The 14,368-nt window shown below is 37.3% G+C and overlaps 1 protein-coding gene across 1 annotated transcript; it reads right to left on the bottom strand.

Annotated features, from left to right (window-relative positions):
* Positions 1 to 827: 827 nt before the first annotated feature.
* Positions 828 to 1,778, bottom strand: LOC129621153 (olfactory receptor 4F3/4F16/4F29-like). The gene has a single exon (XM_055537233.1). The coding sequence runs from the start codon at positions 1,755 to 1,757 to the stop codon at positions 828 to 830; it is 930 nt and encodes a 309-aa protein (XP_055393208.1). The 5' UTR covers positions 1,758 to 1,778.
* Positions 1,779 to 14,368: the final 12,590 nt, after the last annotated feature.

Genomic DNA, 14,368 nt, shown 5'->3' with positions numbered 1-14,368 from the left:
TCCCAAACTAAAATTTAGCTTGCAACGAATGACTCAAGTCATTCAAATGCAACAGAATACTCATGCCAACAGAAAGGAAAGGAAGAGCCTGGCTAATTACATGTGGAAAGAATACTGCATCTGTAAATATATAGAAGCGAAACAGCCTGAAACAGTGTATGAACAAGAGTCAAAAATAAGTCTTGTGATGACTAGCCAGCATCCAGAAAAAAAGCCTGGTGTAAGGATTTTATTTTTCCAAATGTGATGATAGGCATATTGTAGCATGGAGATATAGGCATTAAGTATCAAAATAATCAGTCAACAGTTCTTACTCTGATTGCCTGTTTATTAATGTTCCTATCATCATTCGACTACCCCCAAATTTTCCTACAGTGTAAAAATGAGTTACACCTAAGTGGAAATTCAGGCCACTTGACTGATTTTTTTTTTTTGTGTGTGTGGCAAACTAATAAATGGGCATCTAGAGGTATACAGTTTCATCTATTATCGATTTACTTAGTGTCAATCAGCATTCCCTTATGTAACCCACTCTGATACTGAAGAGACTCAATTTTGAAGTCTAAACCATAGTAAATTCATCAAGGTAATGTCTCCTCAGAGACAAGCATTTGGCCTTCTCCAGGAGACACTATTTACCATACCACATGCTTCCTCCAACCAGAGGCAGCAACACAATTTCTCAGTTAACATTTTTAAAAGAATAATGCCATTTTAATCTGAGACACTTAAATGTAAATAAAAAACTTGGAAACATCTGATATTAAAATGATAGAAATTAAATTTTACTTCAAGTCAGTAAAGATACTTCATAATACTTTTGGCATTTAAGAAATTCTTCTATAAATAATAAAGTGACTGCATAGTTTCCTCATTGCCATTTTCATTTCTTTGTTCCTGAATGTATAGATGATTGAATTGAAAAAAGGAGTGAGAACTGCATCAAAAACAGCAAGGAATTTGTCTAGGTGTGATGTGGGGTGAGGCCAGATGTAAACAAAGATGCAAGGACCGAAGAACAAAATCACCACCATGACATGAGTTGACAAAGTGGAGAGGGCCTTAGATGAGCTACCTGAAGAGTGTTTCCGAACAGTGATGAGGATAAAAATGTAGGAGACAATCAATATGAAGAATGATCCTAGGGATATAAATCCACTGTTGGCTGTGACCATGAACTCCAGCCTGTAGGTATCTGTGCAGGCAAGTTTGATAAATCGAGGAAAATCACAGTAAAAGCTGTCTATTGTATTAGGGCCACAGAATGGCAATTTTGCAACAAAAACCAGTTGAACGATAGAGTGAATCAAGCCAATTATCCATGCAGCAACCATGAGCAAAATACACTTTTTTTGACTCATAATAGTGAAATAGTGGAGAGGCTTACATATGGCAATATATCTGTCAAAGGCCATGGCAATAAGAAGCACCATCTCCACACCACCAATGATATGGATGAAGAAGATTTGTGCGATGCAGCCTCCAAAGGAGATGACTTTATGTTTTCTGAAAAGGTCATAAATCATCTTTGGAGAGATGACAGAAGAAACTCCCAGGTCAATGAAGGAGAGGTTGGCCAATAGAAAGTACATGGGCGAGTGTAAATGAGGGTTCATTGTAACAGTGAGCAAAATGAGGGAGTTTCCCAATATGCTTGCCATATAAAAAACAGAAGAGAACACAAAGAGGAGAAGTTGGATCTCCCAGGAGTTGGTGAGTCCCAGGAATACAAACTCTGACACCACAGAGTGATTCATTCTGTCAGTTGATTTACCAGCTGTAATGTTTCCAGATAAAGCAAAAGGAAACTAACATAAGAATATTAATAATTATCCATATTATAATGATTAATTATTCAAGGATAGTCAAACTGTAAAGACTTTAGATCTTTTCATTTTCCTCTCAGGACCATATTTTCATTAAATAAGTATTTTACCTGTGGCCACCTAAAGCAGTTGAGTCACTTCCACATGCAATATCCCTTTTACCACAGCCCCCAGGACTACTCATCTACAAATAAGAGATGTAGACTACTTATCTACAAATAACAAACATGGTAACATAGTAGATGTACATGGCAAAGATTGAGAGGGAAAGGGAAGGTGGTATAATGCACAACAAAGAGAAAAAGAAAGGAGGGGGAGATGGATTTGCCAGAACACACTGGTTCTATTTTTATTATTCATAAAACAGTTCTTCAGCCTTTCAAGTTGTGTCATTTCTTAACCTCACTTCATCTTAGGCACATAATATGTGTCCTGAATCATTTTATATTACTATCTACAATCATATTTGCAATTCACACAAAGCCCATGGAGTGGAGGTGAGTGTGAGAGAACCAGGCATGGGGCATAGGGCTGACTCTAGAGTATGCTAGGTCCAAGGAAAGGGTAGAATGGGTATTCATAGCACAGGGTATCTGCATGGGCACTTAGAAAAATAGGTGAAATACAAAGTAGTGTGATTAGCAGCCAGGACATGGCCAAGATGTGCAAGGTGGGATTGGTGTGTGTGTGGGGGGGAGGTTTTGATAAGGGAAGTCAAGGAACTTAAGGAAGTCAATTTGATTTACTGCTCCAGACTCTTCTCAATTTCTGAGGTTCATGAGATAGCTTGGTTATAGCTATTGGAATCCTACTTTTAGAATTTGCTGGGGATGAAGAATGCACACTCATGGCACAGTTGTCCTAGAATAACTAATCCTCTCCTGTCCCTCCCCCTCCCATAGCCCCTTTTATAGTTATTATCTCTTTGCTTCAAACTTCCTATGTCTGTGATCTGGTGCTACGGCCAACTCTTTTCTGACAATAATGTGGGGTACTACATAACCTCTCTGGCTTTCCTGGTGGCTCAGACAGTAAAGAATCTGCCTGCAATGTGGGAGACCTGGGTTCAACCCCTGGGTTGGGAAGATCCCCTGGAGAAGGACATGGCAACCCACTCCGGTATTCTTGCCTGAGAATCCCCATGGACAGAGGAGCCTGGTGGGCTACAGTCCCTGGTGTTGCAAAGAGTCAGAGTGAGCAACTAAGCACAGCACATAACCTCTCCAGGTTTTACCCATTTTTGCAGGGAATACACTATTACCACATGGAACATATATTCTTCTTGACTGTGCATCTCTGTGTCAAGCCCTCCTGTCCCCATAATATGTACACATGCAGCTAAAATCTGGATTGAGTTGAAAAGGGGGGAGGCAGGAGCATAAATTGTAAAGGACTTATAAAATAAAGGTGCATGAATGCACAAAAAGTCTCAGACCTGGAACTGAAGGGGCAATGGAAATCCAACAACAGAAAAAATGGATCTCAATGTTTTGCTTTTAATGTGGGCATTTATATATACACACACCTCAGTATTCATAATTAGTGAAACTGGTCATAAAACTATTATCCCAAAGCATTAGTACTGATTTTTTTAGCCCAAAGTATTGGTGTTGGAGAAGACTCTTCAGAGTCCCTTGGACTGCAAGGACGTCCAACCAGTCCATCCTAAAGGAGATCAGTCCTGGGTGTTCATTGGAAGGACTGATGCTGAAGCTGAGTCCAATACTTTGGCCACCTCATGCAAAGAGTTGATTCATTGGAAAAGACCCTGATGCTGGGAGGGATTGGGGGCAGGAGGAGAAGGGGACAACAGGGGATGAGATGGCTGGATGGCATCACCGACTTGATGCATATGAGTCTGGGTGAACTCCAGGAGTTGGTGATGGACAGGGAGGCCTTGCGTGCTGCGATTCATGGGGTTGCAAAGAGTTGGATACAACTAAGCGACTGAACTGAACTGAACTGAATTGTTTACAATATCTCAGTACCATAGTAATCCAAGTCTATGCACCGACCAGTAATGCTGAAGAAGCTGAAGTTGAATGGTTCTATGAAGACCCACAAGACTTTCTAAAACTAACACCAAAAAAGATGTCCTTTTCATCATAGGTGACTGGAATGCAGGAGTAGGAAATAAAGAGACACTTGGAGTAACAGGCAAGTTTGGCCTTGGAGTACAAAATGAAGCAAGGCAAAGGCTAACAGAGTTTTGTCAAGAGATTGTACTGGTCATAGCAAACACCCTCTTCCAACAACACAAGAGATGACTCTACACGTGGACATCACCAGATGGTCAAATCGAAATCAGATTGATTATATTCTTTGTAGGCAAAGATGGAAAAGCTCTATACAGTCAACACAAACAAGACTGGGAGCTGACTGTGGCTCAGATCATGAACTCCTTATTGAAAAATTCAGACTTAAGTTGAAGAAAGTAAGGAAAACCACTAAACCATTCAGGTATGACCTAAATAAAATCCCTTAAGATTATACAGTGGAAGTGACAAGTAGATTCAAGGGATTAGATCTGATAGACAAAGTGCCTGAAGAACTATGGACGGAGGTTCATGACACTGTACAGGAGGTGGTGATCAATGCCATCCCCAAGAAGAGGAAATGTAAAAAGACAAAATGGTTGTCTGAGGAGGCCTTAAAAATAGCTGAGTATAGAAGAAAAGCTAAAGGCAAAGGAGAAAAGGAAAGATGTATCCATATGAATACAGAGTTTCAAAGAATAGCAAGGAAAGACAAGAAAGCCTTCCTAAGTGAACAATGCACAGGTATAGAGGAAAACAACAGAATGGGAAAGCCTAGATATCCATTCAAGAAAATAAGAGATATCAAGTGAATATTTCATGCAAAGATGGGCACAGTAAAGGACAGAAATGGTATGGACCTAAGAGAAGCAGAGAAGATTAAGAAGAGGTGGCGAGAATGCACAGAAGAACTATACAAAAAAAGATCTTAATGACCCAGATGACCACGATGGTGTGATCACTCACCTAGAGCCAGACATCTTGGCGTGCAAAGCCAAGTGGGCCTTAGGTAGAAGCATCACTACAGCCAAAGCTAGTGGAGGTGATGGAATTCCAGTTGAGCTATTTCAAATAAATGATGATGCTGTGAAAGTGCTGCACTCAATAGGCCAGCAAATATGGAAAACTCAGCAGTGGTCACAGGACTGGAAAAGGTCAATTTTCATTCAAATCCCAAAGAAAGGTAATGCCAAATAATGTTCAAACTAGTGCATGACTGTACTCATCTCACATGCTAGGAAAGCAATGCTCACAATTCTCCAAGCTAGGGTTCAACAGTACATGAACTGTGAACTTCCAGCTGTTCAAGCTGTATAGAGAAAAGGCAGAGGAACCAGAGATCAAATTGCCAACATCCACTGGATCATAGAAAAACCAAGAGAATTTCAGAAAAACATCTGCTTCATTGACTACGCCAAAGCCTTTGACTGTGTGGATCACAATAAACTGTGGAAAATTCTGAAAGAGATGGGAATACCAGACCACCTTACCTGCTTCCTGAGAAACCTGTATGCAGGTCAAGAAGCAACAGTTAGAACTGCACATGGAACAACAGACTGGTTCCAAATTGGAAAAGGAGTACATTGAGGCTGTATATTGTCACCCTACTTATTTAACTTATATGCAGAGTACATCATGTGAAATGCTGGGCTGGATGAAGCACAAGCTGGAATCAAGAGTGCCAGGAGAAGCATCAATAATCTCAGATATGCAGATGACACCACCCTTATGGCAGAAAGTGAAGAGGAACTAAAGAGCTTCTTGATGAAAGTGAAAGAGGAGAGTGAGAAAGCTGGCTTAAAACTCAGCATTGAAAAAACGAAGATCATGGCATCTGGTCCCATCATTTCCTGGCAAATAGATGGGAAACAATGGAAATAATGACAGATTTTATTTTCTTGGGCTCCCAGATCACTGGAGATGGTGACTGCAGCCATGAAATTAAAAGAAGCTTGCTCCTTGGAAGAAAAGGTATGACCAACCTAGACAGCATATTAAAAAGCAGAGACATTACCAAAAAAGGTCTGGAAAATCCAAAGATCTGGCAAAACCCTAGTTAAAGCTTGGTTTTTCCATTAGTCATGTATGGATGTGAGAGTTGGACTGTAAAGAAAGTTGAGCACTGAAGAATTGATGCTTTTGAACTGTGGTGTTGGAGAAGACTCTTGAGAGTCCCTTCGACTGCAAGGAGATCCAACCAGTCAATCCTAAAGGAAATCAGTCCTGAATATTCTTTGGAAGGACTGATGCTGAAGCTCCAATACTTTGGCTACCTGATATGAAGAACTGACTCACTGGAAAAGACCCCGATGCTGGGAAAGATTGAAGGCAGAAGGAGAAGGGGACAACAGAGGTGAGATGGTTGGATGGCATCACTGACTTGATGGACATGGGTTTGAGCAAATCTGGGAGTTAGTGATGTTAGTGAAGGACAGGGAGGTCTGGTGTGCTGCAGTCATGGGGTTCCAAAGAGTCAGACATGACTGAGCTACTGGACTGAACTGAATTGAATAGTTCCCCACATAAAAAATAAACCGCAGTATATGGCATCATAGTAGAAGCTTCTAGGTGCTTGTTGGTAGCCTGGAAGGACACAGAAGAGTCCACTGGGAAATTCAGAAAGAGCTTTACAAAAGAGAAAGGACTTGGGAGTTTTGAACAATCAGTAGGAGTTTAATAAGCTGGGAGGAGAGGGGAATGTATTCTGAGAAAAGATAATAACATTCCTTATTTAGAGCAAATCCTTGGCTATTTATCTTAGTTTTTCAGTGGTTTTAATTTTTAATGTGTAGAGTCTGTCTCCCCAAATATATTGTAAGTTTGAGGAGGATAAAGATAATTTCTTCTGGCTCTTTTATTTTTTAAAATAACAAATGTAATAAGCAGCAAATATTTCTTGATTATTTAGTCAATAACACTTTTCTGAAGTAAAGCCATTTTTTTTCAGGTCCATAATGTTCCATATTTCCTATTTTTCTAGTCCAATATCTTTACTCATTAACTCCAGCAGGTATAAAGGAAGTTTCCAAAATTAAAACTGAGAATTAACACATTTCCCAACCACTCCCAAGAGAATGCCTGATATTCTTGCTAAAAATTTCCAACTGTCTAGTAGGGAAGCTTAATCTCAGGCTTATAGTGGTTCATGGCTAAACTTCTGAAGTTTCAGAAATCAGTAAGAAGCATGTAAACAGAAAAGAGAGAGGCAGGAGGTGGGGGGGAAAGAGAGGAATTGAAAGAGAAGCAATAGTTCTAACAGCAGCCAGTACAGCAGGGAACATATACAGTGTCTATCTAGGTTTTATGATACAATTAGTAGTCATCCTCCATGCTATTCTTAAAGTCATAGAATAAAATAAAGATAAATTAAATCCATATTTTAAAGTTTCTGAAATAGTTAATGCTGGGATTTTAGAGCTAGAAAAGCATACAGTATCTGTGTGGCACATATTTACTAAGTCCTTTCACATATTTGAGGCTTTTGATTACCTTTTGGGTGGCTGTTTCCATAATAGAATTATTTTCATTTGTAGACAAGGGAGCTCAAGTTCAGAGAAGTTAGAAGTAGTCCCAAAACATAGATTTACTGAGTTTGAAACCAAAAATAAAGTCATCTGATTTCAAGTCTATTGCTCTTTGAGTATATTATGCAAATATGTCTGTTCAGGATCTAAAACAGTTATTTTATTATGAATTTTAAACAAGAATTAAAAAATGTATACCTGAAACTTACACAATGCTGTATGTCAATCATATCTCCATTAAGCTGGAAAAGAAGAATTCAGTTTAACTCAGAATATTCCATCCTACACATGTAAACATTTAACACATACATACTTAACTCCCAAGATTTCACAACTACTAGTGGCAGAGACGAGAGTTAAATTCACACATTATTGTTATAACCTAAGGGGAATGGAGAAAGGTGATTGCTGATTTGACTGGGAAAATAGCAAACTACACTAAGGTTTTGGTCCCAGTAAAAGATTCATCAAAGTCAGGGGGAAATTTATTAATAAAAAACCATAATAACTGACAGGTCAGAAAGATCTCAGCTAGAGACAAAAATGTGGAAGTTATCTAAAATATGAAATCAAGAGAAAAAGGATTTGTTTGAAAGATAACATATAAAGAGATAAAAGAAAATTAATGGAAAAATACACATGGCCCCAAATGAACATATACTTTGTATCTATCATGATCCTTATTATAATACTATCACCACTATTTTTATATAGTATCTGCCTTTATTATTTATTTTATTTTTGTACTGTGTGGCATATATAGGATCTTAGTTCCTCAACTAGGGATCAAGAATCTAAGCCACAGGACCACCAGGGAAGTCCCAGTATCTGCCTTTAAAAAACCCTGTTTCTGTGCCCAACAACAAAAATCAAGGGAGAAAGGAGTGTCAAAGAGCTAAGTAATGGTTGTCATGTTCCCATGTTACAAAGAGATCAAAAAGACTAAGCAAGCATGGATTTAGGGCTGAGATTTCTTTGGTGCCATAAAAGAGATCAGATGAAATCAAACAGGAAAGAGAGAATTTAGATTGTAGGGAGGTAACAAATGGTGACAAAGTAGAGAAAGCAAAATCAGAAATGATGAATAGTTTTGATAATATAGGACAAAAGGTTTTCCTGGAAATGTGGAAAATCAGGCAATATGCTATGTGCACAAAATTTGTAGAAGGCAGAAATCTATAAACAGTTAAAAATAAATAAATGTCCAAGCAGCTGTGACAATCTTGTTGAAGATGGGAATCATGAACTTGGACAAAAAATATTACAAAAATATTTTTGTAACACCATTCAGAAACACTCAGGAACTCAATACTTAGCATTTTTGAGTAGCACATTTGTTGAGCATAATACTCAGAATGGAGTATCAAAGGAGACAGAGATCTTTGGGAGCTAGAGGTCAGGTTGAAATTATCTGACCAAAGTACATTCTGGACAATACAGCAAGTGATGCCAAAGATGACTCGATATATGGAGAAAACAGAATCAGAGAATTTAAAAGCAGGGGCAGCAATTGTAAGCTTATGGTAACTTCTCTTTCTCTCCTATCTTGATTCTCAAGTCTAAATTCTCATTAAAAATTAACCACACTATAGTCATGTCTAACTCTGCGATTCCATGGACTGTAGCCTGCCAGGTTCCTCTGTCCATGGAATTCTCCAGGCAAGAATACTGGAGTGGGCAGCCATTTGGAGTATAACCTTTAAAAATTGTGAATCACTTTATTGTACACCTGTAACATATAATATTACTGTACATCAACTATACTTTAATTAAAAAATAAACTGATCTTACAGGAAATGCTTTCAGCATTTCACACTGTGTGTGATGTGAGCTGTATGTTGTCATATATGACCTTTATTATCTTGAGGTGGATTCCCTCTATGCCCACTTTCTGGAGAGTTTTTAATCATAAATAGGTGTTTAATTTTGTCAAAAGTTTTTTGTGCCAGCATTTCCTGTAAGATCAGGAAAAAGACAAGGATGTTCACTCTCACCACTTTTACTCAATATAGTTTTGGAAGTCCTAGCCACAGCAGAGAAATAAAAGGAATCCTAACTGGAAGAGAGGAAGTAAAACTGTTACAGTTTCAGATGACATGATACTGTACTCTTGTGTAGTATCTTAAAGATGCTACCAAATAACTACTAGAGCTCATCAATGAATTTGGTGGAGTTACAGGATACAAAATTAATATACAGAAATCTCTTGCATTTATATACACTAACATGAAATGTTAGAAAGAGAAATTAAGGAAACAATCCAATTTATCACTGCATCAGACAGAATAAAATGCCTAGGAATAAATCTACTCAGGGAGTTAAAAGACCTGTACTCTGAAAACAATAAGACATTGATTAAAGAGATAGAAGATAACACAAACAAATGGAAAGATATACTATATTATTGGATTGGAAAAATCAGTATTGTCAAAATGACTACACTCCCCAAGGCAGTCCATAGATTCAGTGCAATTCCTATCAAATCACCAATGAGATTTTTCGCTGTACTACAAAAAAAATTTTTTTAAATTTGCATGGAAACACGAGAGACCCTGAATAGCCAAAGCAATATTGAGAAAGAAAATTAGAACTGAAGAAGTTAGAGTCCCTGACTTCAGATTATACTAAAAAGCTGCAGTGATTAATATACTATGGTACTGACATAAAAAAAAGACACAGAGATTTGGAATGGGATAGAAAGTTCAGAAATAAGCCCATGCTCTTAGAGTCAATTAATCTACAATGGAGGAGGCAAGAATATACCATGGAGAAAAGAAGTCTCTTCAATAAATGGTGCTTGGAAAACTGGACAGCTACCTGTGAAAAAATGAAATTAGAACATTCTTCATACCATACACAAAAATAAACTCAAAATGGATTAAAGACCTAAATGTAAGAACAGGTACTATAAAACTCCTAGAGGAAAACATACAACACTCTTTGACATAAATCACAGCAGTATCTTTTTGGATCCATCTCTTAAGAATAATAGAAATAAAAACAGAAGTAAACAAGTGGGACCTATTTAAACTTAAAAGCTTTTTCTCAGCAGAGCAAATCATAAACAGAACAAAAAGACAACCTACAGAAAGGGAGAAATATTTGCAAGTGATGTGACTGACAAGGGATTAATCTCCAAAATATGCCAACAGCTCATATGGCTCAATAGCAAAAAAAAAAAAAAACAATAAAAAATTAACCAGAAGATCTAAGGAAACATTTCTCCAAAGAAGACATACAAATGACCAAAAGGCATATGAAAAGATGGTCAACATTGCTAATTATTAGAGAAATGCAAATCAAAACTGCAATGAGATATCACCTCACACCAGTCAGAATGCCCATCATTGAAAAATCTGCAAATAGAGGCCAGAGAGGATATGGAGGAAAGGGAACCCTCCTACATTGTTGGTGGAAATGTCACTTGACACAGCCACTGGAGAACAGTATGAAGGTTCCTCAAAAAGCTAAAAATAGAGATGTATCCCCCCCAGTGTTCATTGCAGCACCGTTTACAACAGTTAAGACATGGAAACAACTTAAATGTCTATCAACAGGTGAATGGATAAAGAAGATATAGATAGTGGAATTGAGGAAGGAAACAGCAACCCACTCCAGCACTCTTGCCTGGAGAATTCCATGGACAGAGGAGCCTGGGAGGCTGCAGTCCATGGGGTTGCAAAGAGTTGGACATGACTCAGCGATTAACACACTTATACAGTGGAATGTTACTCTGCCATAAAAAAGGAATGAAATAATGCCATTTGCAGCAACATGGATAGACCTTGAGATTATCATGCTAAGTGAAATAAGCCAGACAGAGAAAGACAAATATGATATTGCTTATTGTGAAATCTTAAAAAAATATACAAATGAATTTATTTACAAAACAAAACCTAATTCACAGACATAGAAAACACTTATGGTTACCCAATGAGGGGGAAGGAAGGTTAAATTAGGAATTTGGGATTAAAATATACACAAAATTACATATAAATTTGATAATCAACAAAGACCTATTATATATCCCAGGGAACTATATTGAATATCTTGTAATAATCTATAATGGAAGAGATTGTAAAAAAGAATATATACATATATATGTCTATATATGTATAACTGAAGCACTGCACTGTATACCTGAAACCAAAGCATTGTAAATCAGCTGTATTTCAATTAAAAAAAACCCAAACCAAAAAAAAAAACTAATAAAAAATTTAACAACACTACAATGTGATGATTATAGTTAACATTCCTACATGATATCTAGGAAAGCTGTTAAGGGAATAGATTCTAAGAGTTCTCATCAAAAAAAATTTTTTTTCTCTTTTCCTTTTATTGTATCTACATGAAATGATGGATGCTAAATAAAACCTATTGTGATAATCATTTCACAATATACATAAATCAAACTACCATGCTGCACATCTTAAACTTATATAGTGGTATATGTCAATTATTTCTCAATAAAACTAAGAAAAAGAAAACAACCTCATTTTCATTCCCATGTCTTTCTCTATACAATTTCACTGGCTCTTCCTTCCTGTACAATTTCTGCTCCTGCTTATTCTGTTACAGCCTTCCTCTCTGGACACCTGGGAACCTGAGAAGGAGATTCTTCTTGTGGTGGACTACAGTCCACCAACCCCTCTATCCCACCTACCTAGTCTATCAAAAGTTCTCAGATGGCGTCATGGTCAGGGAGTTGGAGAAGTTCCACAGACTAAAATTTCTCTTGTGCATGAGCATTACCCACATCCTTCCACCCACCCACCCCAGGATAAGAAGAGACGCTATTTTAAGATATGTGACTAATTAGCTTTAGGAGAAGGTGGTGACCAAGTGATGCATTAGAGTTCTGGGATACCCAGACTGAGGTCATCAAGCCAAGAGAATTGTCCCATAGGATTGTGAGGGAGGGGTAATGGGGTGCATAATTTTCTTAAATGGAAAATATTTATCATTTTGGTTTTATACATTTTTAATCTTCATTTTATTATATGACTCAGGTCCCCTGAGTCCTTAATGAAAGGGATATGTTATTTTCTAATTTTTATTTTTTTTTGTTTTAAATTTAATTTTATTTTATTTTTAAACTTTACATAATTGTATTACCTGTGGTGGATTCATTTTGATATTTGGCAAAACTAATACAATTATTTTCTAATTTTTAAATGGAAAAAAAGTCCAACAGTTTCCTGAAAAACAGAACTTAGATCTCTTGACACATTTAGTAAACTAAATCTTTCTGTGTGTTCGAAGATCCAACAATACTTAGTAGTAGCAAGCATGAGTAAATACTAAAGACTAATGGAAAAGGATGAGAATGCCTGGAATAGAAACAGAGTAGAAAAGAGACAAGGTGGAAGCAGAGATGGTGATGGAGAGATGTGTGCATATACCCTTTATTTCTTGGAGAAACAATAGGAAACCAACCAAAAGAATTGAGAACAGCATTTAAAAAAAAAATAGAATAATTAACCCACACATCTCAATGGAAGAGATCCTGCCTGCCACAACTAAGACCTAACAGACATAAAATTTAAAAAAAAAAAAAGAAAAAAAGGTCATAAAATGTTAACAGGCCTCTTGGCCAAAAGATGATGTAAATCACCTGAGAACTTTGTATATTGGAAGAAATGCAGAAAAAAAGTGTGGTTTCAATAAGGGTCAGGACTGCTGACCCCACGTGACTTTGTATTTTCCATTTATCTCTATGTATAACTCAAAGTATAAAAGTGGACCTGAAAAATAAAGAGACAGATCAGTTCCTGGAAAAAAAAAAAAAAAAAAGACCTAACAGCCAAAAATATTCAAAAATTAACAGTCATCAAATGACAAATGAACCAAGCAAAAGAAGAAGAAAGGAAAAAAAAAATAACTGCAAACACAACCTCAAAACAACAAAATGGCAACAGTATATATCTAGCAATAATAATTATTATTTTTTAAAATTATTTTATTATTATTTTTTTTACTTTACAATATTGTATTGGTTTTGCCATACATCAACATGCATCCACCACGGGTGTACACGTGTTCCCCATCCTGAACCCCCCTCCCACCCCTCATACTATCCCTCTGGGTCATCCCAGTGCACCAGCCCCAAGCTTCCTGTATCCTGCATCGAACCTGGACTGGTGATTCGTTTCTTATATGATATTATACATGTTTTAATGCCATTCTCCCAAATCATCCTCTGCCTCCATCTCCCACAGAGTCCAAAGACTTCTATACTTCTGTGTCTCTTTTGCTGTCTCACATACAGGGTTGTCGTTACCATCTTTCTAAATTCCATATATATGCGTTAGTATACTGTATTGGTGTTTTTCTTTCTGGCTTACTTCACTCTGTATAATAGGCTCCAGTTTCATCCACCTCATTAGAACTGATTCAAATGTATTCTTTTTAATGGCTGAGTAATACTCCATTGTGTATATGTACCACTGCTTTCTTATCCATTCATCTGCTGATGGACATCTAGGTTGCTTCCATGTCCTGGCTATTATAAACAGTGCTGCGATGAACAGTGGGGTACACGTGTCTCTTTCCCTTCTGGTTTCCTCGGTGTGTATGCCCAGCAGTGGGATTGCTGGGTCATATGGCAGTTCTATTTCCAGTTTTTTAAGGAATCTCCACACTGTTCTCCATTGTGGCTGTACTAGTTTGCATTCCCACCAACAGTGTAAGAGGGTTCCCTTTTCTCCACACCCTCTCCAGTATTTATTGCTTGTAGACTTTTGGATTGCAGCCATTCTGACTGGCATGAAATGGTACCTTATAGTGGTTTTGATTTGCATTTCTCTGACAATGAGTGATGTTGAGCATCTTTTCATGTGTTTGTTAGCCATCTGTATGTCTTCTTTGGAGAAATGTCTGTTTAGTTCTTTGGCCCATTTTTTGATTGGGTCGTTTATTTTTCTGGAATTGAGTTGCAGGAGTTGCTTGTATATTTTTGAAATTAGTTGTTTGTCAGTTGCTT

The sequence above is a fragment of the Bubalus kerabau genome, chromosome 10, assembly GCF_029407905.1.
Source record: "Bubalus kerabau isolate K-KA32 ecotype Philippines breed swamp buffalo chromosome 10, PCC_UOA_SB_1v2, whole genome shotgun sequence".
Taxonomy (NCBI): Eukaryota; Metazoa; Chordata; class Mammalia; order Artiodactyla; family Bovidae; genus Bubalus; species Bubalus kerabau.
This window is presented reverse-complemented; position numbering and strand designations above follow the sequence as displayed.

Coding starts and splice junctions, on each gene's coding strand:
- LOC129621153 (XM_055537233.1), bottom strand. CDS start 1,757: ATGAATCACTCTGTGGTGTCAGAGTTTGTATTCCTGGGACTCACCAAC.